General features: G+C 47.6%; 1 protein-coding gene across 1 annotated transcript in view; it reads right to left on the bottom strand.

The window, feature by feature from the left end:
- Positions 1-294: 294 nt before the first annotated feature.
- Positions 295-25,733, bottom strand: part of DENND1C (DENN domain containing 1C) — a 54,093-nt gene continuing 28,654 nt past the window's right edge. Inside the window, exons 14-22 of the mRNA XM_083185388.1 lie at positions 23,827-23,928; positions 21,665-21,752; positions 19,968-20,008; positions 16,068-16,139; positions 15,920-15,976; positions 12,654-12,761; positions 11,474-11,532; positions 9,881-10,073; positions 295-4,200 (exon numbers count right to left, since the gene is read on the bottom strand). Of these exons, the coding sequence (XP_083041514.1) occupies positions 3,268-4,200; positions 9,881-10,073; positions 11,474-11,532; positions 12,654-12,761; positions 15,920-15,976; positions 16,068-16,139; positions 19,968-20,008; positions 21,665-21,752; positions 23,827-23,928 (1,653 nt within the window). The 3' untranslated portion in view covers positions 295-3,267. The remainder of the gene's footprint in view (positions 4,201-9,880; positions 10,074-11,473; positions 11,533-12,653; positions 12,762-15,919; positions 15,977-16,067; positions 16,140-19,967; positions 20,009-21,664; positions 21,753-23,826; positions 23,929-25,733) is intronic.

A 25,733-nucleotide genomic window follows, 5' to 3' on the forward strand; every position in this document is an offset into this window, starting at 1 on the left:
GAAGGAATTTGCCTTTGAATTAACCAGAATAACCCCCAAGATCACATACAAGACACACAGAACTATGAAATTGAGTCTTTCTGGATGGGAAATAGCTAGGGTAATGTTCTCTGTGATTGGAACATATGTCTTGACCAACTGGGAGAGAGTGCAAGGCAAAAACAGGACTATATAATTATTTTTACATGGAAGCTTATTCTAAAAACTGACTGAGCCATGTTCATTGCCTTACTTATTTGTTGGGTACATCGTTGCATTCAAGTTTATGGATCATGGTTATCTTTTTTAAATTTATTTACAGGAGGATACCAAAGGGCATTGCAGGGCTATGTTGGCTGTTAATATCTATGTATTATGGATGTTTCACAACAGATGTGAAATCCCTGTTTAGTGTTTACACCTCCCTGCCAAATGTGTGTTACTGCTTGTGAAAGAGTTCAATAAGGACTAATTGCTTTGGAAAGTACAGGAGCTTCAGGTCTGACTTACCTGCGTTGTGCAGCTTTTTAAATCTCCAGGCGGATGAATTTTATTTAAAAGTTGGGACGCCCAGAAATATTACAGCAAGTGTCCTCATAAAAATACCTTTTATTTTAAACGGAACAAGAATCTTCCAGGCTATAGTTCCAAAGTTGTCCTGTATGTACAGTATCAGGAGCTTGTTACATTCACTTTCAAAGCAGGAAACTTATACGTTATGTTGAGACGTGTGTATGTACGGTGCATCCGGAATGTATTCCCAGCACTTCGCTGTTTCGACATATTGTAATGTTTCAGTCTTCTTCCAAAATGGAATGCATGTTTCCCTCAAAATCATCGACACACCATACCCCATAATGACAACATGAAGGTTTTTGGGGAGATTTTTTCAAATTTTATTAAAAATATATAAAAAAAATAAAATAATGCTGGTCACACATCAGACTAACTTTCCTCCAACCACCCAACTAGTTGCTTGGATGGAATAAAAATCTGGTACTGGATGGGAGCAAAGGACAATCAGAAATGTGCTCACAAACCCAGGAAAATGGACAAAAACATTCAGTCAAATTGTTTAAATCAAACTGGTTCAACTACAGTACCGTGTCTGAGCAACAGTTTTTGTCCTTTTCCAGATTTTGGGAGCAAATTTCTGAAGTAAATATTACATTTGCTCCTATCCAGTAGCATATTTTTTATTCCATCCAAGCAACTAGTTGGAGGAAAGTTGGTCTGATGTGTGGACAGCACTAGACCTCACAAATAAGTATTCACAGCCTTTGCCATGAAGCTCAAAATTGAGCTCAGGTGCATCCGGTTTCCACTGATCATTCTTGAGACGTTCCTACAGCTTAGAGTCCACCTGTGGCAATTTCAGTTGATTGGACATGATTTGGAAAGACACACCCCCTGTCTATATATGGTCCCACACTTAACAGTGCATGTCCGAGCACAACCAAGAAATGTCTGTAGACCTCCAGGATTGTCTTGAGGCACAAATATGGGGAAGGGTACAGAAAAATATCTGCTGCTTTGAAGGTCCCAATGAGCACAGTGGCCTCCATCATCCATAAATGGAAGAAGTTTGGAACCACCAGGACTCTTCCTACAGCTGGCTGGCCATCTAAACTGAGTTATCGGAGGAGAAGGGCCCTAGTCAGGGAGGTGAATAAGAACCCAATGGTCATTCTGTCAGAGCTACAACATTCCTCTGTGGAGTGGGGAGAACCTTTCTGAAGGAAAACCATATCTGCAGCTCTGCAGCAATCCACCAATCAGGCCTGTATGGTAGAGTGGCCAGATGGAAGCCAATCATTAGTTAAAAGCACATGGCAGCCAGGCTGAAGTTTGACAAAATGCACCTGAAGGACTCGACCATGAGAAACAAAATTATCTGGTCTGATGAGACAAATATAGAACTATTTGATGTGAATGCCATATTTGGAGGAAACCAGGCACCGCTCCTCACCAGGGCAATACCATCCCTACAATGAAGCATAGTGGTGGCAGCATCATGCTGTGGGGATGTTTGTCAGCGGCAGGTACTTGGAGACTAGTCAGGATAGAGGGAAAGATGAATGCAGCAATGGACTGAGACATCCTGGATGAAAACCTGCTCCAGAGCGCTCATGACCTCTGACTGGGTCGACGGTTCAGCTTTCAGCAGGACATCAACCCTAAGCACACAGCCAAGATATCAAAGGGGGGTGGCTGCAGGACAACTCTGTGAATGTCCTTGAGTGGCCCAGAATTGAATCTGATTAAGCATCTATGAAGAGATCTGAAAATGGCTGTGCACTGACTCAACCAACCTGATGGAGCTTGAGAGGTGCTGCAAAGAGGAATGGGTGAAATAGGTGTGCCAAGCTTGTGGTATCGTATTAGAAAAGACTTGAGGCTGTAATTGCTGCCAAAGGTGTATCAACATCAACAAAGTATTGAGCAAAGGATGTGAACACTTCTGTACATGTGAATTCTTCGTTTTTCTGTGTTTTTTTTTTTTTTTTTATTATTAAATTGGAAAAAATCTCCCCAAAACGTTTTTCAAATTGTTATTATTGGGTATTGTTTGTAGAATTTTGAGGGGAAAAATGAATTTATTCCATTTTGAAATAAGGCCGTAAGATAACAAAATGTGGAAAAAGTGAAGCGCTGTGAATACTTTTGTGATCAACTTTTAGTTACTATAAACTTGGTATTGTTAGTGTTGGGGAATGCAGGATATACTGTACTTATCACACTTTTGCTTATTACCAACACTGTGGTAGGATGTATCAGACCAATTTTTGGGGGGTGTTGATAGAATTCAGGTATTAGCTTTCTGTATTTCAAGTTTAATAGTGTATCACATCAGGGGCAACATAATAGTTGAAAATGTCTTAATTGCTGCTGGTTTCAAAGGCTGGGTACACACTGGTTCAACTTGATTGGCTGCCTCGCCGACCAGGCTGTGCTGGTCACCCAATCACAAACCAGCATAGACTTTTATGTACAAATGGTAAAGGGCATACACTCCCAATATTTCGGTCCAGCAGACTTGTTTGAATGTGCCTGTCCACCTATTCAATGGGGTCTGAAGCCAAAACATTACCTAGTTGATGGGCCGCCTGTACAGACTCCGATATATCTGCATGATATATTGGCATTGCCCATGCTGCATGCCAAACTTCTACATCTATAAATTATGTTGTTCATAGACTTAACATTTGTACCCCCAAATTGATGTCCTACCGATTTTTTTAATTTTGTTGGCTGTACGAATAATCTATCGGTAAGTGTGTACCCAGCTTAAATCTTTGGTACTTCTGCTTCAAACTTCTTCTTTAGCTCCGAGACCTTGACCAGAGTGGGTGAGCTGAAGTCTGCTGGTTGTTGAGGTAGGACATTGTCCTGGTCAGCATTGGTTCTGTTGGCTGTTGCAGATGTTAGCCCTTGTAATTGGGTTGGGAGTATAGGGATAGCAGATGTAGGACTGCTTTCTGTTTCTAATTTGGGTGTGCTCCGTGTCCTGAGGAAAGGTGGACGGATACTATGTGGTGGAGTGCTGGGGTTCGGGTTGCTCAAAGTCTGAAAGATGGCCCTTTGGGTGTTAAATGAGCGCGTACTATATACAGATCTTGGGGACTCTGTGGACTCTCTCTTAGCCCCAGTCCATACCAATCTGGGGTCCAATGGGCCAGGCTGAAAATGAGAAAGTGCTGCACGTACAAAGGATCCAGATACAGGGCGGCGGGTGTCCCCACACAGGTTACTGTCCCCTTTATCCTCATTGGTCACTGCTGGTAAAAGATTCTTCTGATTTTCAGCTTCTGTCAGTGGAGGAACAATTTCCGGCTCTTGGGCAGGAACAGCTGCATGTTTCTCAGCTGTGACCTTGGGCTCCTGCAAAGTCCGCTTAAGGGCTATTGATATAACCTCTGGAGATGTGAAAGTGGTGATCTCAGGGATGGGCACCTCAGGAGTCTGGTGTGTTCTCTCGGAGATTGATGCAATGTCTTCTACTGCCAGAAAAGCATCTTCTTGGCTGGGTGCCTTGACGGTCCATGATTTGACTTGAGCGGTATTTGAAATGTCCTCAGCTGCTGGGGTGGAGAGTTCCAGGAATTCTTGGTGGTCCAAAGAGTCTTCATCCTCTTCTTGTAGGTACCAGAGGTCAGAATTTCTAGGATGGCTCAAACTTAGGCTGAGATCCTCATCACTGGGGGAGTTTATGGAGTGGAACTGGAGAAGAGAGAGCAGTTGCTCATTATATGTATAATCAGAATATGCTTTTTGCATAGGGAAATATAGAATCATCAACAACAGTCCAAGTCAGAGCTTTAGCAGGTTGTCAAGGATGCAAATTTGGTATAAACCTCTCAAAGCTGGAACCTCTTTAAATACAGTCATTAAAGTTGTAATGAAAAGATACAGTGCCCAGTAAGGGAGTGATTCTAATTGGTTCGGGCAGGGTTGAATTCAGCCATGTTCCGATGGTTTGGAAACTATGATCTCTTATGTGCATGTGCATGTGCAGGTCCCCTTTGTGAACGGCTTCAGCCGAGCCATTTGCAGGGATTGGAGCGGGCCGAGGGTGCGTGGGGATGGGTGTTACCCATGGGAACGCCCAGTGTTTCATGGGAGTCCCCATGAAAACTCTGGGCATTCCCATGGCTACGCAGACAGGCCGATGTGCGCTGGGGGCAGGCGGTTGACATCACAGGAAATCAGCCACCCGCCCTGTCTTTGTCCCACTGACTTTTATTTGCGAGCCCAGCAGAACTCATTCAATGATTTTTCTTGCAGCAGACACATGAGAGGGGATGTGTCTTCAGTACACATCCCCTTGCATGGTAGTAAGGGGATTCGGCGGTGGAGGGCAGACTTTCGGTGGGACGGGTGCCCTGGCATTCGATAAACTGATTTTTCGCAGTTTACAGAGTCAACCAGAATCAGGCCCTATATATCCTGGCATATTGTGATCATCACAGATTCTGGAGGCGGTGGTAGGGGGGGTGGTCATGCTGCATTGAGCAGCATGGACCTTGTTCCGGGATAGTAGGAATGGGCTGTGCTGCACAGTCTATTGCTACTTTAGACCATGATGCCGTGGGGCTGTGCATAGGAATCGAATCCAGGCTGGATGCGGCATTTGCACGAACTTCCTATCGATTTTTGACTATATAATCCAAAATCGATAGCCCAAATCGCACCGTGTGTACACAGCTTAACGCTGCAATAAATATGCGGTAAGTGCTATATACTATATGCTCTGCCTTGCACAAATCAATGAGATATTCTGTAAATGTAAGGTGAACGTAGCAGAATCGTACCTTCATATAGGGGGGAATTCTGGTTCATTCGCGCGGATGAGAATTTGCATCCTTGCGAGTGAACCCGATCCCATCTTGCGAATGGTAGTTCGCCGGCCCACCATTACCAAAGCGTGCATACATTCGCACTGGCTATGAATGGATGCTTTACATAAACATTAATTGGCAGCCTGCGGGGTAACACCCACATCCCACACCCACATCGAATGATGTGGAACGCGCACGCAGATCTAAGGTTACGCAGAGTGAATGCACACGGCCGTGGGAACGGACCGGTATAAGGTCCATATTTGCCTTCCAAAACAATAGGTAGAACAGGGGCAGACATGGGCTTTGAGGTAACGAGAATTCTGCCCTTAAGGGGTAACAAGCTGGAGGGAGGAGGGCAGAGGAATACAGTGGCCTGGGCTGAATTAAGGTGGGTGGTGTGGGTGCATTAAAGACTGGGGACCGGGGTGTATGTTAGATTGTGCATACCTCCCACCATGATCGATTCCACTAGGGACAAAATGTTCTCTATCTGGACTTCCCTCAATATAGGGTTGGTGCCATGTTGAACTATTTAATTTACATTACACTCTTAGAATGAGTCCTGTAAAAAGGCACTGTATGGATTGTGTACATTACATTTAAATTACTGGAGTATATTAGCTATAAATGCCTGTTTCTAGCTCTTAACTGAAAGACCATTATTTTATGAAGTTTTCCTGTACTGGAACAAATCTATACATGGACAAATAAAATGTACGGTATCATCTTGTCACATGCAAGACTAGCCACAGCCTCTGTACTACTTACACACTGGGCGAAATCAGGAGAGCTAGTGATGGTACTGCGCCCAGGCTGGGGGGGGTGGGCTCCTGACAGAGGGGGGACCTGGGGAACAATATTCTGTGTCCGCCCTTTAATCTGGCTGGGAGTGGGACCCAGGTGGATGATGCAGCGGCGCTAATTGAGGGTAAAATGTGCCTTTTTGCAGATGACACAAAGGTATGCACAGGGTAGACACACCAGGAGGGGTAAAACAAATGATTGAGGATCTAGGTCAAGAGCATGGCAACTACAGTTTAATGCCAAAAAATGCAAATTCATGCACTTGGGTCTCAGAAATCCAAAGACTCAATATAGTATAAATGGTACTATAATGGAAACTACTGAGGAAGAGAGGCATCTAGGTGTCACTATTTCAGGGGACTTAAAGGCAGGTAGGCAATGTAACAAAGCGATGAAGAAGGCAAGTCAGATGCTTGGTTGCATAGGGAGAGGTATCAGCAGTAGAAAGAAAGAAGTAATAATGCCACTGTATAGGTCATTGGTACGACCTCACCTAGAGTATTGTGTTCAGTTCTGGAGGCCCTATCTCCAGAAGGATATAAATACATTAGAGACTGTACAAAGAAGAGCAACTAAAATGGTGCATGGCCTACATCACAAAATGTACCAGGAAAGACTAAAAGATCTTAATATGTATACTTTAGAGCAGAGAAGGGAAAGGGGGGACATGATAGAAACTTTCAAATATATCAAGGGTTTTAACAAGGTACAGGTGGGAGACATTCTTCACAGGAAGAGGAGCAACAGAACACGAGGACATGCACTGACACTAGAGGGAGGAAGATTCAGGGGAAATTTGAGGAAGAATTACTTCACAGAGATAGTAGTAGATAAGTGGAATAGCCTCCCATCAGAGGTGGTAGATGCAAATACAGTAGAGCAATTTGAACATGCTTGGGATAGGCATATTAATATCCTTACAAAAAAATAAGGATCAAATATAGTTTGAGGTAACATGTTTAAAAAAGGGGCAGACTAGATGGGCCAAGTGGTTCTTATCTGCCGTCAAATTCTATGTTCCTATGTTTCTAATAGGGAATGATGTATAAGGGGGTAATGTGGGCAAGATGTGAAGTGGTAGGTATTGAGGGGAACTCTCGAAAGATTGTAAGGTGAGGGGGAAGAAGCCGGGGGGTGCTGGCTGGGTGATCAGGAAGTTCCATAGGTGGGAGAAGTCTAAGAGGTGGGATTCAATGAGTGGTGGTGGGAGACATTGCCTAGATGTAGAGCAGTGAGGACACGCCTGGGTGTATCTAGTGATGAGGTCAGAGGTGTATGAAGAGGAAGCGTTGGGGAGAGCTGTGTAGGTGAGCGCAAGCAGCAGGATATTAGGGGCAAATGTATTAAGCCTGGTGAAGAGAAAGTGGAAGGAGATAACTCCAAACCGTCTTTACATGGACAAGCGAGTACATCAAACAAAAATATACAGATAGAGCCTCTCTTATCTGAGCGGCTCCCATTGCACCAATAGCCAGCCTGCGCCGGCTAATGGGGTGCGCACACGTCAGACACTCTCACGCGCCCATTCTCGGCAATGGACTATCTGGCGGCTGGCATGTCGGTGAACATGGAAGCGTGAGAGTCTCACACACTCGCGCTTCCATGTTCACCGACATGCCAGGCGCCAGTTACCAGCGTCTGGCAAAAATGATGACAGCGGCTCCATCTGAGAAAATATACTTTTGTATTCAAAACAAGAAACGGTTCAATGCAAGGTATATTGTTAAAAGGGAGAAGGGAACAGAAAAGTATAAAGGAAAAAAAAAGGAAGAGAAATCTATAAAGAGAAAGAAAAAGAGAGAGACTGTAATTCCATATGGAGAAGGGCAGAATCTCATTATTCAACATGAGTATGATCATTATTAGAAGCAGGATTTAAGGTGATGGGAGATCATAGAAGAAAATGTAGAGGCAATTATGGATGTCTAAGGAGGGATAAGTATAATGATGATGGTCAGGTTGTGACAATTAAAGTTAATTAGAAGGATTACGAGAGGGAAAAGAAATTAGATCCTCCATTTCCACATAATAATCTTTCTACACCAATCTATAATAAAGGGATCTTTAGCTGATCTCCAGTGTACTGTATTATAGCTTTTGCCGCATTGTTAAGATGTCTTAGATGATAATTTTTAAAGTTTTTAGTGTAATATTAAGTATCCAGAAATCTGGGCCTTTTGTTACAGCTCCCTTTTAAAATTTCTTCTGAACATTTAAGAATAGTAGACCAAGAAGGGGGTAAGGATCGGATATCCCCACCATATGTGTAGGAAGATCCCCAAACCAGCATTACATATCCAGCATTTATTGGAAACATCTTGTTTAGTCTTGTGGGAACCCGGTACCATGGATAAATAATCTTGTATAGATTTTCTAGGGGGTCTAGAGTAAGAGAGCTTGCCTGAGTATTGTGAAAGACCTCTCCCCAATCTATTTCATGATACAACCCCTGTAGTTCCCTCTCCCAAGCTCCTGTGATGGAGGTGGGTAGAGGGAAAGTATTGTCTTTAATGGTATCATAGAGTTGAGAAATTGTATGCAGAGGGGACTGAGGGTCCACAAATAGTTGTTGGAAAGAAGTTAGAGCCTTACTTAACTCGCATAGTTTAAACGAGGATGTAAAAAATGTATGTAGTTGGAGAGATTTCCAAAATTCACCACTTGGTAGGTTCCATGAACCTTGGATATCAGTAAATGAGCGTATCCCGTCCGGGTTAACCAGTTGACTTAGTCATCACCAAGCTTAATACATCTATCTCTTAATTCTGCAAGGAATAAAGGAGTCAATGGATGTATTTACAGAGAGGAGCTGTGGGTCGGGAGGTGCAGCAGAGGAAGATCAGTCATTACACCTGCATTACGCACCGATTGTAGGCGGGAGAGCAGAAGATCAGCACGGGAAAACCATGTATTATGTTTATTCTTGCCAATGTTTGTATCTATCTCGTTACTGGCTATCCTCTCTCTCCCTCTTGCCTGGCCAGCATTGCCCCTGCTTGAAGTACTGGCTATCCTCTCTCTCCCTCCCTCTTGCCTGGCCAGCATTGCCGCTGCTTGAGGTACTGGTTATCTTCTCTCTCTCTCCCTCCCTCTTGCCTGGCCAGCATTGCCGCTGCAAGAGGTACTGGCTAACCTCTCTCCCTCCCTCTTGCCTGGCCAGCATTGCCCCTGCTTGAGGTATTGACTATCCTCTGTCTCCCTCTTGCCTGGCCAGCATTGCCGCTGCTTGAGGTACTGGTTAACATCTCTCTATCTCCCTCCCTCTTGCCTGGCCAGCATTGCCCCTGCTTGAGGTATTGACTATCCTCTGTCTCCCTCTTGCCTGGCCAGCATTGCCGCTGCTAGAGGTACTGGCTAACCTCTCTACCTCCCTCTTGCCTGGCCAGCATTGCCGCTGCTTGAGGTACTGGCTAACCTCTCTCCCTCCCTCTTGCCTGGCCAGCATTGCCGCTGCTTGAGGTACTGGTTATCTTCTCTCTCTCTCTCTCTCTTCCTCCCTCTTGCCTGGCCAGCATTGCCGCTGCTTGAGGTACTGGTTATCTTCTCTCTCTCTCTCTCTCTCTCTCTCTCCCTCTTGCCTGGCCAGCATTGCCTCTGCTAGAGGTACTGGCTAACCTCTCTCCCTCCCTGTTGCCTGGCCAGCATTGCCCCTGCTTGAGGTACTGCAGGCTGTGACTTGTTATTTAGCGCTCACCTACCTGTACTCCCCTCTACCTGTGAGATATATGGCTCTCCTTTCCCCAGCAGCCACTCACCTGTGTGAAGTACTGACTGTCCTGCAGGTTGAAGCAGTCCAGGCTGTGCGCCCCATATAATGCACAGTTCTCCCCAGGTGATCTTGTGTTCAGGGTTTCAAAGATTTCATTTAGTAGATCCATACCATCGTCTAGGAGGGGGATCTCCATTTGTTCACTAGACTCAGGATCTCCCTCCTCACCTTCAACATAGCTGAGAAAAAAATAAAGGGGCACAGGGGTTTTATTATATAATAACCAGTTATTTACATAGCCCGTATTCCGCAGCGCTTTGCAGAGAAGAATCATTTACATCAGTCCCTGTCCCAGAGGAGCTTACAATCTATGTACCTGATTCAGCTTTGTCCCCCCCCAAAAAAAGAATGTGTCCGTAGGTGGGACAGATGTCTCCATGGAGACGCATAGCTCAGCCAATTAGGGCTGAGCTATCCATCTCCATGGAGACGCATCAGCCAATCATGCTCTCAGCCTCTGTAGTGCTGGGACAGCGCTACAGAGGCTGTTAGCTGCACAGGAGAAAGCCGGCTCACCCCGCTGTCAGTGTGGGGTGAGCTGGCTATGCAGGAGACAGACCAGCGCTGTACCCTGGGTTGGTAGGTATATTGGTGTAAAAGTGAGGTGTGTGTATGAAATAAAGTTATACTTCTGTGTGTGTGTGTTTTCTTTTAACATTCTTTTTACAGGTGTACTACAAGTCCCAGCGGGCCCATTAATGCCCCGCATGCTGGGACTTGTGGTTCTCCAAGTCCCAGCATGCGGGGGAGGTCTGCTGGCACTTGTAGTTCTCCTGCATAAAGCAATGTTACGTATGTGAGATTTAACCCTATCAGGCCGGCGTCCTCTGGCCACGGACACCGGTGACAGCCCCAGGCTTCAGCCCTGGACGGGTGAAGCCTGGGGGGGGGGGGGACCACTTTATTGGGGGGCTCCCCTCTCCTCCAGGTACCCCATCCAAGGCTGACCAGCCACGGTTCTCATGTTTCGGCCGGGGAACCTTAAATAAAAAGTGTCCTCCGGCTGTGGTATGACACTTCGGGCTGTTGAAGCCTGGTTTCAAAATACGGGGACCCCCAGATTTTTAGTCCCCTGTATTTTTGGAACCAGGACCGGTCCAAGAGTCCGGGGCTGGTTTCAGAAATACGGGGGACCTCTACGCTTTTTGTCCCCCGTATTTTTGTAACCAGATCCGGCTCAATGAGCCCAGGGCTGGTTATGCTCAGGAGGGGGGACCCCACGCTGTTTAAAAAAAAATAAAAAAAAATATTTAACACATTTTTTTAACACAGGACTCATTAAATATGCGAATTGGGGAAAAAGTGCGATTTCAACGTTTTTGGCGAAAATATCGCAAAATTCACATTTTTGCATCTCATTAAACTGCAACTGCTGGGAGTGGAACAGTGGGAAGCAAATTGTGGTAGGGGCTGCTATGGTGGTTTTAAGGCATCCAGACTTGTCCCAAAATGAAGGGTGCAATGTCACTATGGGGAGGGAGGGAGCGACCAATAATATGCTTAGAGGTGGCCTGGCCCCTACATCCACCCTTGTCTCTGTTGTGCTGGTTTGGTTACTCAATACTTGGACCTCACTCACCTCTGGCATTCCAAGGAGTTCCCCTCCACATTCGTCTTCTCCGGTCGCTTGGGACGGGACTGCAAGAGACAGCAAAACTCACTGACAAACATCTACAGAAATATAGACCCCAACTGCTACTGTAATTCACATACTCCCCTGCCAAGCGCATCATACTGTGCACCCCTAGCTTCCAGCCCTCACATCTGAGCCCAGTTATACTGGGGCAGATGTATTAAGCCTTAACAAGAGATAAATTCAAATGTGATAAGGAGAGAAATGTCCAGCCAATCACCTGCTAACTGACTTTTTTCAAACACAGCCTGTAACATGGCAGTTGGCAGGTGATTGGCTGGACGTTTATCTCTCTTTATCACACTTGCATTTATCTCTTGTTAAGGCTTAATACATCTGCTCCAATGTGCCCATGGAAGAAAATCCCAATAGTACCATGATGGGCAGTCGTTCCATTTACTTAATTACTGTTTTATTATCTCTGCACGGGGCCAATGTGTTAATTATGTGCTGTGTTCACCTGTCGATATCTTTTGGAGGGTACTTATTTGTGTTTTCACAGCACATGAACAGTAATTGGGAAATAGACCCCTAACACCCCACATAGAGGTGTCTCCCGCTTAAAGGAATCAATATTAAACTGGTAATCGTCCCTGTGTATTTCTTATTGCCTAGCAACAGGCAGTCAGGGAGGTTTCCTCACTATGGGATAGATGTAAGAAGGAGGGGAAGTGAGTCAGAGGAGAAGTGGGCCACGGCAACCAATCAGCTGCTCTGTATAATTTATATAATGCAAATTATAGATGTTAATTCAGTGCTGATTGGTTGCCATGGGCCACTTCTCCTGTGGCTCACTCCTCCTTCCTTATCACTGCTTCATACATCTACCTCCTATATGGCCCAGTTATGAAGCTCATAACTCAGCTGTCTACAAAGCGCATTTCGCCCACTTCATGGTTTTAGAATCTGTCCCAGTCACAACGGTTGTCTATTGCCCTGTTGACACCCAGTTGCTACTTAAACTGCGGTCACAATGCATTTGCATTTCCTAAAGCTACAAAACAGACAAGTTGTGCTGTTGCCCCTAGCAACCAATCAGATTCTAGCTATATGTTCTCTTGCAGTCTAGAAAATGATAGTTGCTGTGTCTCCTGTGTAGTCTTCTTTCACACACTGATTGTCTTACCTGTCCAAAGTGCTCTGTGATGGGCAGCCGGTTCTGCAGCCTCTCGTGGTGCTGGGTAGGACTTTGGTCAGCTTTCAATGACCCCACACGCTGAATCTGCTGCAGTTCCTGGTGTGAAACACAGGTCAAAATGCCAGAAACAAATGTGGCCTTGTTTATTTTGGACATGGCCGAAACAGTGGGATGAATGAACTTTGTTTCATATAGCATACCCTCCAACTGTACCTTTTTGGCAGGTACAGTTGTATTGCCTGTACCTTTCTTTGGGTCTCCAACTGCCCATTGTAAGTGTAGGAAAAAGGGACATAGCTTTTACCCATGGCCATGCCTCCTTTCCGAATTTGTACCTATTTTTGCTCTTCAGATGTTGGAGGGTATGATATAGTGTTTCCTCTGACATCACTTGTTCCAGTTTAACATGGAAATGACATCACCAATGTGCTGTTGAGAGGACCGTGCTATTTTCCATAACCTAATTCCTTTCCTCACCTCGGTACACTGTTCCTGTCAAATGGACCCATGCCCTCACTTACACAATCACACAAGAGTACATGTGCCTACTTCCTACCACATCCCATGAACTATCGGAGGTGATGTTGCTCATATTCGCTGGGTGGGGTTTGGTGGACTCACAACCAGAATAACCCCCATAGAGGACACATCTGCATTTTTTGGCCAAACTTACTAAGAATCTAATTTATATTCCATATTAATTGTAGAGTTTATTATAATTGTTTTGATCATCAGTATTCTTAGTGCTTAAGGTGCGTACACACGGGGCGATATATTGCTCAATGCCCCCTTTACATCGGTGACCAGAGATGGTTGCTGATGAAAAGAAACCTCTGCCGGCGGTGCCGCAGAGGTAATCAGCTGGTCGCAGGAGCAAGCTCCTGCGACCATCGATTAGAATGGGGCTGAAAACGGGAGCGTGCACCCGGCGATTTATTGCCGAGACAGACTGCCATCACTGGCAATATGGTCGCCAGCAACCATATTCCCAGCGATATCAGCCCCTATCGCTGCCGTGTGTACACAGCTTTAGAGTGTGTACCTGCATTTTGCTTTTTTTGCATGGAGTTGGTGGCCAGATATCAGGAACCTGTCTACTGACCACAGACCGCTCACTATTCTCCTGAGTGGGCATCAGGTCCCAGAGTAGTGGCCCAGCAGCTGTGACCATAGGCAAAACTGGGGGGTGGTTCGGGGGTGCACCAGACCACCCTTTAACCCAAAACATAGTTTTTTTTTAATTATTATTATTTTTTATTACCCTCCCCAGCATTACTAGCGTTGTGCATACATTCATAAAAGTCTGCCTTCCCGGTCACCTGCCCGCCCTTCCTGCACCGCTCGCCCGCCATTCCCGGCTGCCGCCCACCACTCCGGCTTCCGGTAGCTGACCCCATAGTCCAGTGTGTGTCTCTGATATTAGTGTTTTAATGTCAGGGGATTAAAAATGTCTAATTTTAAAGAACTTGGGACAAAACAGTACACTGATCTTCAAGTTTTGGCCAATGTGTGGAGTATAAGGTAATCATTTCCTTCAAGACCTTTGCCCTTTGCAGCAAGGCTACACCCATGCAGTGAGGCCACACCCCTCTTTTGCACTACGTCGCGTGCATCCATTACCAACTTTTTAGTTTCACCTATGGCTGCGTGGGCCCTGCTACGGCGTTATGTTATATTCCTTGCGCAGACTGTCTGATGATCTATCTACTGTAGCTATCAAATTGGGGTGACCCTGGATGAGCAGGAGAGGAAGTCTGATTGCCACATGCTCTGACCTAATTAAAAGCACATTATTTTAAGTTATTAAGCAATCATTTCACATTTAAGGATTTGGAAGGTGCCAAAAGACTTGAATCTTGCTGCAATTTAAAACACTAGATCGGGGTTTCCCAAACTTGGCCCTCAGGGCAACCTAACAGTCAAGGTTTTAAAGCTGGGTATGCACTAGTAGATAAATCGGCTGACAGCCCCCCTGCCTGCCAGAAACTTTCGGCAGTGCCCCTCCGCCCCCCCAGTTTACCCACACTCACCCATGCACTTACCGCGGCCGGCTCTACCTGCTGCTAATGAAAAATGCCTTCGACAAAATGGTTGCCCCTAACAGCAGACTGTTTTTAGGGATGCTAGAGGAGGCTGCCTCCTCTAGCATCCTCAAAACCTGTCTGCTGTAAGGGGGCGGACATTTTGTTAGGGCTATTTTTCATTAGCAGCAGCAGCAGAAGGAGCGCCGGGAGTAGGAACTGCAGGCAAGTAGATCTGCAGGTCCTGGGAGGCAGAAGCGTGCAGCCATAGCCCCGCAGACGCCCGGCGCCCTGATTTACTTAGTGCCTCCCCAAGACGGCAGGATCTGTGGGACTATTGTTACTCCACTGTCTGCAGATCAGTTGTTCTGCAGGTATATCTACAGACGAATTGGGCAGCATGTTCTCCATTAACGATGCCTGATCCGTCAGGACTGGCATCCAAAAGCTGACATGCAAATGCATCCGCCCACTGAGCTGTCAATCACCGGTGTCTCCTGTAGCGGCTGAACGGGCGGATCAGCTGTACACACAGCTGATATATCTTTAGATGCCGTTCACAGATATATCCCTCGTATACACTGGTCGATGGTGCATCGATATATATCGGTCCAGTGATTACGCACCTTTAAGCTACCCAAGCTTAAGCTAAATCAAACTGACTAATACCCCTTTCACACTCGCAGAGCCGGGTCATACCCGGGAATGTGTTCCCGGGAATGTACCCTTTCACACTGCACTCAGACCTGGGACCGACCCGGGACAGCCCCATTCAAACTGATCCCGGGAAATCTCTGCAAATACATATGCATGTCATTAGAAATGGACTCCAGGGCTCTGAAAGATGACATCAGCATTTGTGAGCCCAAGAAAGCTCCAATCAGCAACTTATTTAAAGTCCCGTGTACCCAATCCCAGGTACGGGACCATTCACACTGACCGCATCCCGGGTCGATTCCGGAATCTACCCAGCTCATGACCTGGGTTGCAATCTCGGGATGTTCATCCCGGGATATTCTTTCAAGACCCTTTCACACTGAGCTAAATCCCAGGTTGATGCGCGTTCTTGTACAAAAACCCAGGATATTTTTGCAAGTGTGAAAGGGGTATAAGGTACTAATGAAGCCACCTGTTCTTTAAGCATGGACATCCTAAAACCTGGACCTGAGTTTGGGAATCCCTGCGCTAGGAGATGCTGGTAAAAGCTTTAGGTGTTACACGCTGAGCGAGTACCTTGGGTTTTATCCGCCTCTTCATTCCTTGCAGACCTGTTTTGGCTTGTCCTTTAGCCTGAGGGATGAAGGAAGACAGATCGTCATCAGCCAGGTAATGAGGACAGCTGAGCAGGTTCATTTGCCATTTGCAGCAGAAATACTCTTACATATCTCAGCATGTTCCTGACTGTGGGGTGGGTCCGGTTCTTCATGTTATTGATCACGGTTCCACCTCCTTTCTGGGTGAGGGATACAGACACATGAATGAGACTGTAATGTACAATGTACAGATGGCATGGCAATGCTGATGCAGCAGCGATCTTTGTGGCTGATGGAACCGCAAGGTAACGCAGCTATAGTACCACCCACGAGTAAACAGAGACGTCCCCTGAAGACATCGTAACGCTCAACAACTGCGAGGTACATTCACTGCATAATGGCCGCGGTTGCTGCAACGCTGGCTGAGATTTCTCCCACACATTGAGACGCCCCAATACGTTTTTGCAGACACTACATTGCCACCCAAAATGGCCTCTTATTGTCAATCACTCTGCAACTGATTTCTCGCTGCAAACGACATCATGCAGGTTCCCTGACTTGTGTGGCATAGTCTGACGATAATCACTCAGTTGCGAAACCATTTGAATCAGGACCATCATACATAAGAAAACTTTACACATACATAAGTATGAACAGAGTACACACGTGATAGAATATGTCGCTCAATTCCCTCCATCTTAAATGAACAGCGACTGTTCTTTTAGTATAAATAAATACAAACGCAGCCAAGTCAATTAATTGAAGATTAGTTATATATAGCACCCAAGAAAAGAACAGTCGCTGTGAGCGACGCTGGCATTTTTAGCGGTTATTTTGAGGATCTCTCACAGCAACGCTGGCACTCAAAGGGTTAAATTACCCATAAACAATAGGTCACTGCACAATAGCGATTCACCCGCAAAAACATTGCAGGCACATCACAGTGCGGGACCCGGCGTGTGTGCTGCTGAGGAGAGTTGTAGTATCCGCAAATCCCCTCAAATCTACAGCTCAAGATGAATCAGGCTCTAAATGCTGTAAGGCCAGGAATTTTATAGGGACTATTAACCTATTTGCAGTGGCACACACAGGGGGGGGGGGGGGGGTTCTGAGTACACAGAAACCCCCCCAGGAGTCTAAGGGCCCTAGGCTGAAAGCTGAGGGTCCCCTATTTCCATGGGTACAAGAATTTAAAAAATTCTGCCCTTGGGAACCGGAGATACAGGGGCGTAGCTTGTGTAAGGCAGCCCCCGCCACTGCTTGGAGGAGCGGGGGCTGCGTGGGCGCCGGAAGCCCCTCACTCTAACCTGCACATCTCTGAGGTGAGGTCCGTCCTGTCTCTCCCTCCCTTCCGTTCCTACCAGCAGCAGCACACAGGCAGGAAGTTCGTCTGTGTACACAGTACAGTACACACAACCTCCGTCCGCGCAGGCTGGGCAGCTGCAGCATCATCCCTCTCCCTGCTTTCTGTTCTATCGTCACCGTCCTGCTCCAGCGGCTGCCTTCTCTTCCCCTGCACTCTGCACTCCGGTTACAGAGCCCTCCCCTTCTACAGGCTTCAGCACAGGAGCTGAACACAACAATAAGGTTAACCCTTTCAAACCCTGGTTTTCTACAGTGGGATGCAAAACAGTCAGTGTGTCATCACATGTCAGCATATTTGTGTCAGTGTCTGGGTTTCTGTGTTATGTCTTTAGATGTCAGCATCTGTCAGCATCAGTGTCTCTTTATGCAGTCTGTGTGTCAGCATATCCCTGTGTATAGGCATCTGCAATGTCGATGTGTCAACATATGTGTCTGTGTCAGCATCCATGTATCAACCTGTCAGCGCCCATGTTTTAGGATCTGTCCATTTGTCATCATCTGTCAGCGCCTACGTGTCCATGCGTTAGCATCTGTCAGTATACAGTACTTCCTACCTGTACAGATTTTCGTGGGACAGGGATTTTTTTGTGACTGTCTCTCTGTCCCACCCAAGGGCAGCAATGTCCTGCGATGGGAAGAGGGGCAGTTGGGAGACGCTCTGTCACTCTGTGCTCTGCTTGGCAGAGCAGGGGTGAATAGACATTTTGCGCCTAGGAGCATAAGGGTGTGTGACATACAGTATAGGGTGGAATATAATGCCGCCCTAGTTCAGTGTAGTGCGAGATTTCCGCTGAATTCTGATGGTTTTTTAAAGGGGAATTAACTTACAAGGCAAAACCATGCCTTGTAAGTTAATTCCCCTTTAAAGAATTCAGCGGACATCTCGCACTGCACTGAACTCGGGCGGCATTAATTCCGTCCATAGTGTAAGGTGCATTTAGGTGTGTGGAGTGTAAGGTTAATGACGGCATGTGGCATATAGTGCAAGGGGCATTATGATGTGTGATGTAATGTTTAAGGGGCATGGGGTGGGGGGGGGGCGCCAGAAACTTTTTTGGCTGGGGGGAGCAAAATTTATAGTTACGCCACTGCGGAGATATCTGACTTCAAAGCAGTGGTCCCCATCCAAGCCTGTTAATTGCTCTTCCCAGTCAGATACAGTATTTCAGGTTCTGTCTGACTTACAGTTTTTCTGAGGGTATATTCCAAAATTTGGCAGCATTTGACTAACTGTGCGAAACAGAGGCCTTTATGTGTGAAGCTGCAGCTATTATAGGTTGGTGCTAAAAATACAAAGCGGTACTTTTCTTATTATCAGCATTTATTTATAAGGTGACACAAATGTGCGCAGAACTGCGCAAAGTCCCCTCCTCTTCCTCCCTATAAATCAGGCATGTCCAAACTGTGGCCCTCCAGCTGTTGTGAAACTACACATCCCAGCATGCCTTGCCATAGTTTTAGCATTCTCTAACAGCAAAACTGTGGCATGGCATGATGGGACTTGTAGTTTCACAGCTGGAGGGCCATAGTTTGGACATTCCTGCAATAAATGATCCATTTGTTGTCTATACGACTTACCTCAAATAAAACTGGCTTTTCATCACATAAGTAATACTCAGGGATAGGGAGTAAATACATATCTTAAGAGACTGCCAGCCTCAAAGCATTATGAATGTAAGCAATGGATTATGGGGCTGATTCAGCGGCACTTGCCGTTTTGGTAAAATAGCAAAACTACAAATGCAGTCTTTCGCATGCTGGGGCTGCTCATCACAGGCCAAGGCTGGCTATCATGAAAAGACCTGCCCAGCATTTGATCTGACCCTAGCTGAGGGGAACATGGCACCCCCTACCGCAGGTTGGCGTCTCTTTGCGATGCTTGAAAAGTATTTCCCCATGCTTATTCCCTAAGGGGGATGTGGCCACACTTGCACGATTAGACCACACCCCCTTTTATTACCGAGGCCCAGGAATCCTTTCTATAGCCCTGGCGTGGTCCAATAAAGACATTTGTAGAAATGACATCTTACTCTTGCGACGCTAATGCTTTGGTACGCAAGTCACTTCTTAGCCTTCTGTATCGCTACCAGCGAGCAGGTAGAGGCCTCCCCACCAAGGGCACTCCCACCGCACTTCTCCACACCTGTACACGGCTGTATACGCGTATGTGGGGAAATCAAATTATTTCCCCCCTTCTCGCGGCGCTGAGTAAGCCAGGACTCACTGGGCCATGGGGAGGAGGAGGCCGCTGATGATGTCAGGGGCCATCCTTCCTAACGGCTGAGGATAGCCTGGGTTATCTGGGGGATGCCCAGAAGATGCCTAGGGCATGCCCCCAACCGCCCGCAGGATGTCATTCTTCACTTGCTGCCTTCAGTCGGACAGCTTGCACTTGCACTGTCATTCGATAATCACTCGGGCTGCAAATTTGCAGACAGCGAGCTAGTCTGAATCGGGCCCATTGTGTAAAGAAGTAACCATGGGAAGAGCAAAGGTGAGCAATTGTATGTCCGGAACGTTGCAGCTCAGCACAGCCTGTTCTGCTGCGAAACGCGTGGTGCATCTGATCTCTGCTGATGCTATTTGTAAGAGAATAGGAACTGGGCACAATATAAAACATTACTAACAGGCTGTACAATGTCGGTACAGAGGTCTCATATTACCTTGAGGTTTTCCAGCCACATTTGGTAAGATTTGGAGACTCCTGCAGGTGAACAGAAAAATAAATCCACAAAAATATACATGAAGGAACGGTATTTGAACAAGAATTCCATATGCTACAGTGTCTGAGAGCGGTAAGATGGGACTTCGGCGCCTCTGAAGGTCGCACGTACTGTAGGGGCTGAGTGTGAGCTGGTAGCAAAGCAGGTAACGGTGCACACCTTGCAGGTGGGGCAGATGTAAACTGCACTGAGAGATTTAAATAGGGGTGGGGCGTGTCTAAATTCAAATATAAACTGCAGTGTCAAAGGGGTGTGGTACAGGGGTCCGACAATCGGGATCCCAACAGTCATTAGCCCGACATCGGGATCCCAACTGGCCGGACCCAGACAGTATAGTGAGCGCAAGTAAGCCCCTTGCTATTCTTTTCTCCCTCTATGGGGGTCGTGGACCCCCACGAGGGAAAATAGCCGACGGGTGTTTTGACAGTCGGGATCCCGACGTCGGGTGAATGCCTGTCGGGATCCCGACGTCGGGTGAATGCCTGTCGGGATCCCGACTGTCGGGACCCCATCCGGCACCCTGTCAAAGTAAAGCAGCTTGGAATTTGTGAGCTGCATGCTAAGGCAAGTATTTACCCTGCATGCAAAAAATAGAATGTATTTGCACGGCTAGCGGGCGTATGTGTGCAATGGGATTAGGGTGTGTGGTGCTGGCACTAGCTGCATATAAGGTAAAAGGACACAAATAGAGGAGAGTAACAGGTAATAACATTCTCCAGAGTGACCCTGAGATATTGGACCTTATTCTCAGTGGCGTAAGTACTGTAAGGCAGCCCCAGCAGCCGCTTGGGGGAGCAAGCAGCAGCAGGGTCTGTGTGGGCGCCGGCACCAGCTCGACGCACCGACATGCTGCTGCCTGCCGCTGCCCACTGACTGAGCACTGGAGGCGAGTCAGCCGCAGCGCAGGTGGGGCCATGGCAGAGATGTCAAATTCCGCCACTGATTCAATTGACTGTACACAGAGCCAGCTATTGGCTACTGTGTACAGGATGGGCGGGCGGATGGGCGTGCTAGGGTGGCTTGGGATATATCGGAGCCAAGGGAAGCAGCAGTGTCTGCTGGTCTCTCTTACTCTATCCTGCTTCAGCTTCTCCGTTATGAGTGTGACACACTGGGGAAACATGCCGGAGAGGAGCCTGGAGGGGGGCACAAACTTTTTGGCAGGGGGGAGCAAAATTTATAGTTACGCCACTGCTTATTCTGGTCCAATTCGCAAGCTCCCCTTCGTTCTTCACACAAGGCCGGGGGGGTACCCGCCCATACCCACCCATGGGAACACCCAGCGATTCATGGGCGTTTCCATGAAAACGCTGGCCGTTCCCATGGAAATCGCCGGGTGACGTGGGCACGTCACACCTACCCGCCCCGTTCCTCCCGAATGTGCACGCATATATAAGTGACCTGAGAGTCATTTACATATGCATTAACGAACCATATCTTTCGATGGGCGGCGACCATCAAAAGATGTGGGAGTTTCCCCCCCGGCCTGCAAATGGATGTTTATGTAAAACGTGCACGGCTTGCAAATGGGGGACCATTCTGGTAGACTTGCAAGGGTGCGAATTCACATCCGAGCGAGTCAACCAGAAAAAGGGCCCTTGTCTTTAATACCTGAGACCCTGGTGCAGACACAGTACCTGATAGACCGCGGCTGGTAACCTCCTGTTCAAAGACATCTGTGAATTCCTCCCCGGAGTTCAGCTTCTCCAACCGGCTGTCTATGAACTGAGAAGGAAACGTATGATGCTAATTGGCACCTTTATAAATATTAGCGTTCCTTGGTGTAATAGAGAAGTAATACATGAGTGTCATCTCTATTGAGTTCTCTGCTGCCCGTCAGCAGCCATCTAGGCAGGATAGCTGGCAGTGCTGTGTGCCATGGGGCACAGCTCTGGGTATTACTGCCAATAAGACTCTTACCAGAGATCAGAGACCAGGGCCTGTATAATGTATGAGGAGATTGCAGCGTGGTGGGTAACAGCTGCGGCCTTATTTCATTGGATATCGCAGGACTGCGGCGCGCTTGTCTGCTAATGTGACCAGCTAATGCACAAATGGTTTTTGGCATTGACGTAAGCCCCAGGGAAACACCCCTAGGTTGAGCTAATAAAGTGCATCTGTGGCCTAAACAGCACAGGCAGCCATTTTGTGGGTAGACCTGCTAGTCATGTGAAGGCAGCCTATGAAGGCACTGGAAACTAGTCACATGACAGTGTCTGTACATGTCTGAAATGTTAGGCAGAACCTGATTGGTTGCTATGGGCAACCTTTGCGGTGTTATAGAAAGCGTTGTCAGGGGATGACCTACACCAAGATTGAAACGTAACAACGTCGGTGCTTGTCAAACCAAAAAGAGGTTAACAGCCAAAAGGTCGACTACATGGTCAACATGGAGTAGGTCGATGGGGTCAAACGGTCGACGTGAAAAAAAAGTAGACACTACAAAAGATCAAATGGTACAAAAGTTCGAAACAGGGAAATTGGTTGACACAAGTTTTTATCTATATAATTTTGTATGTTTAACAAAATGTAATCCAAATGAGTAGAAACGTGTACCCTCCCGGACTCGCCACACTACACGGGCAGGGCGAATTTTTTGGCGAGTAAAAGCCATAATCTCGCCAGCCGCTCATATGCAATGTTCTGGGGAAATCCTCGCCATCAGAGGACAGCGAGGATTCCCCCTGCATATAGCCGCGAGCCTCGCTGTTTTGATGGTCACACTCGCCGTTTCTACCTCGATATTTAGAAACAGCGAGGTGGAAACGGCGAGTGCAGTTGGTGCAGTAGGTTGAAAACTGAGGGCGGGCTATGACGGAGAGCAATAAGCACTGAACAGCATTAAATATATCCCAAAGTGTCACAAAGTTGACACTGACATAATGTTGACACAGTCACTATGGCAACATTGTAAGAGAATGCTTATTATGAGTTCACACTAGCCCAGGCATGTCCAAACTGTGGCCCTCCAGCTGTTGTGAAACTACACATCGCAGCATGCCTTGCAATAGTTTTAGCATTCCCTAATAGCAAAACTGTAGCAAGGCATGATGGGACGTGTAGTTTCACAACAGCTGGAGGGTATAGTGTGTAACCAGCTTTATGTATGAGGGTAGGGTTAGCCTGTGTTTAATATTAGGGCTCTGACACTGGGAAAATGTTATGTGGACATGCCGACTGTCAACATATCCACATCAAAGGCCCGATTCAGACTTGATGGTCCGGGTCCGAATTTGGACGCTGGTTGATGTTTGGGCTACTGCGCAATGCACGTGTGCGAGGCCAGGCTGCCATCGTCTTCGGCAAATATTACCATTTGCAAGCCGATCGTAGCGTGATTGACAGAGAGTAAGCGCGTGTGGGTGGATCCCGGCTGTTTCATGGGCGTGCCACCCGCAAACATGGTGGGCACGCCCAATGTAATGCTGGGAGTGTACGGGAAAACACAGGCGTGTTTATGTCTGCTGGGAAGGGGGAGGGGGGCGGGGGGGGGGGTGACATCAGCAGCCGGTGAGTAAGTCCAGGGCTAACCGGCGGCTGTGAACACCAGGGACAAGAGGAAACATCATTCGATGTCGAGTAAAAAATCCAACGATTGTTCCTCTACTCATCCATTCGCAAGCCTTGCACATAGTTCGTGGGGCCCAAATTCGGCCCGGGGCAAACAGGTCTGAATCAGTCCCTGAGTTTCGGCATTTTGGATGTCAACAGTACTTCCCACACCCCTGTGCTCTGCATCGTGCTGATATATGTGGTAAGGAACGTTGTGTCATGGCCACCCGCCAGGCTGCCCCCACACCTGTGTGAAGAGCTGGAGATGCAGCGCGTTCTGCAGGAAGCTCCTCATCGCGCTGGACTTGTGCTTCAGGAAGGTGTCCTGGCAGAAAGAAAGCGGCTCCCCCTGTGTGGGCAACAAGAACCAGGGCAGATGTCACTGGGCGCTGGAAGATGCAGCTCAATGGGTTACAGAGCAGAGGAATGGAAGCGCCAGGGCAGTAACAAGTTATTGACATGGCAAATCTTATTGTAACACAGAGGTTCCCAATCTTTTTTGATTCACGGCACCCTACAGTATCAGAATTTTTTTCATGGCACCCCTAGGGCCCCAAATAAAAAATGTGGTAAAGGGCAGGATTTGCTTCTGTTTGTCCACATTTTATGATTGGCAGCCACCAGCACCGGTTTTGCTCATAAATAATTAACCATTAATAATTTGAATTGGTCCTGGACCACCAACCCAGGGCACCCCTGCATGTGTCCCGAGGCACCCCAGGGAGCCACGGCACACAGTTTGGGAACCACTGTTGTAACACTTATCCCCATAGGCAGCAGTGTAACTAGATACTTGTAGGGCCCATAGCAAAAGTTTGCAAGAAGCCCTATATACCACCCAATAGTGAAAAATGTATATAGCACGCGTTTCTTTGACAGGGAAGGTGGCCGCTCTAATCTCTGGGCCCCATAGCAGCTGCACTCCCTGCATCTATGGTAACTACACTCCTGTATATAACACATGTAACTGTCACAGGGAAGGTGGCCCCTCTCAGCTCTGGCCCCATAGCAGCTGCACCCCATGCACCTATGGTAGCTACACCCTGTATATAACACATGTAACTGTGACAGGGAAGGTGGCCCCTCTCAGCTCTGATCCCCATAGCAGCTGCACTCCCTGGACCTATGGTAGCTACACCCCTGTATATAACACATGTAACTGTGGCAGGGAAGGTGGCCCCTCTCAGCTCTGGGCCCCATAGCAGCTGCACCCCCTGCACCTATGGTAACTACACTCCTGTATATAACACATGTAACTGTGACAGGGAAGGTGGCCTCTCTCAGCTCTCGGCCCCATAGCAGCTGCACCCCCTGCACCTATGGTAGCTACACCCTGTATATAACACATGTAACTGTGACAGGGAAGGGGGGTCCTCTCAGCTCTGGGCCCCTTAGCAGCTGCACCCCCTGCACCTATGGTAGCTACACCCTGTATATAACACATGTAACTGTGACAGGGAAGGTGGCCCCTCTCAGCTCTGGGCCCCATAGCAGCTGCACTTCCTGCACCTATGGTAGCTACACCCCTGTATATAACACATGTAACTGTGACAGGGAAGGTGGCCCCTCTCAGCTCTGGGCCCCATAGCAGCTGCACCCCCTGCACCTATGGTAGCTACACCCCTGTATATAACACATGTAACTGTGACAGGGAAGGTGGCCCCTCTCAGCTCTGGGCCCCATAGCAGCTGCACTCCCTGCACCTATGGTAGCTACACCCCTGTATATAACACATGTAACTGTGACAGGGAAGGTGGCCCCGCTCAGCTCTGGGCCCCATAGCAGCTGCACTCCCTGCACCTATGGTAGCTACACCCCTGTATATAACACATGTAACTGTGACAGGGAAGGTGGCCCCTCTCAGCTCTGGGCCCCTTAGCAGCTGCACCCCCTGCACCTATGGTAGCTACACCCTGTATATAACACATGTAACTGTGACAGGGAAGGTGGCCCCTCTCAGCTCTGGGCCCCATAGCAGCTGCACCCCTGCACCTATGGTAGCTACACCCTGTATATAACACATGTAACTGTGACAGGGAAGGTGGCCCCTCTCAGTTCTGGGCCCCTTAGCAGCTGCACCCCCTGCACCTATGGTAGTTACACCCTGTATATAACACATGTAACTGTGACAGGGAAGGTGGCCCCTCTCAGCTC

The sequence above is a fragment of the Crinia signifera genome, chromosome 4, assembly GCF_055691185.1.
Source record: "Crinia signifera chromosome 4, ASM5569118v1, whole genome shotgun sequence".
Taxonomy (NCBI): Eukaryota; Metazoa; Chordata; class Amphibia; order Anura; family Myobatrachidae; genus Crinia; species Crinia signifera.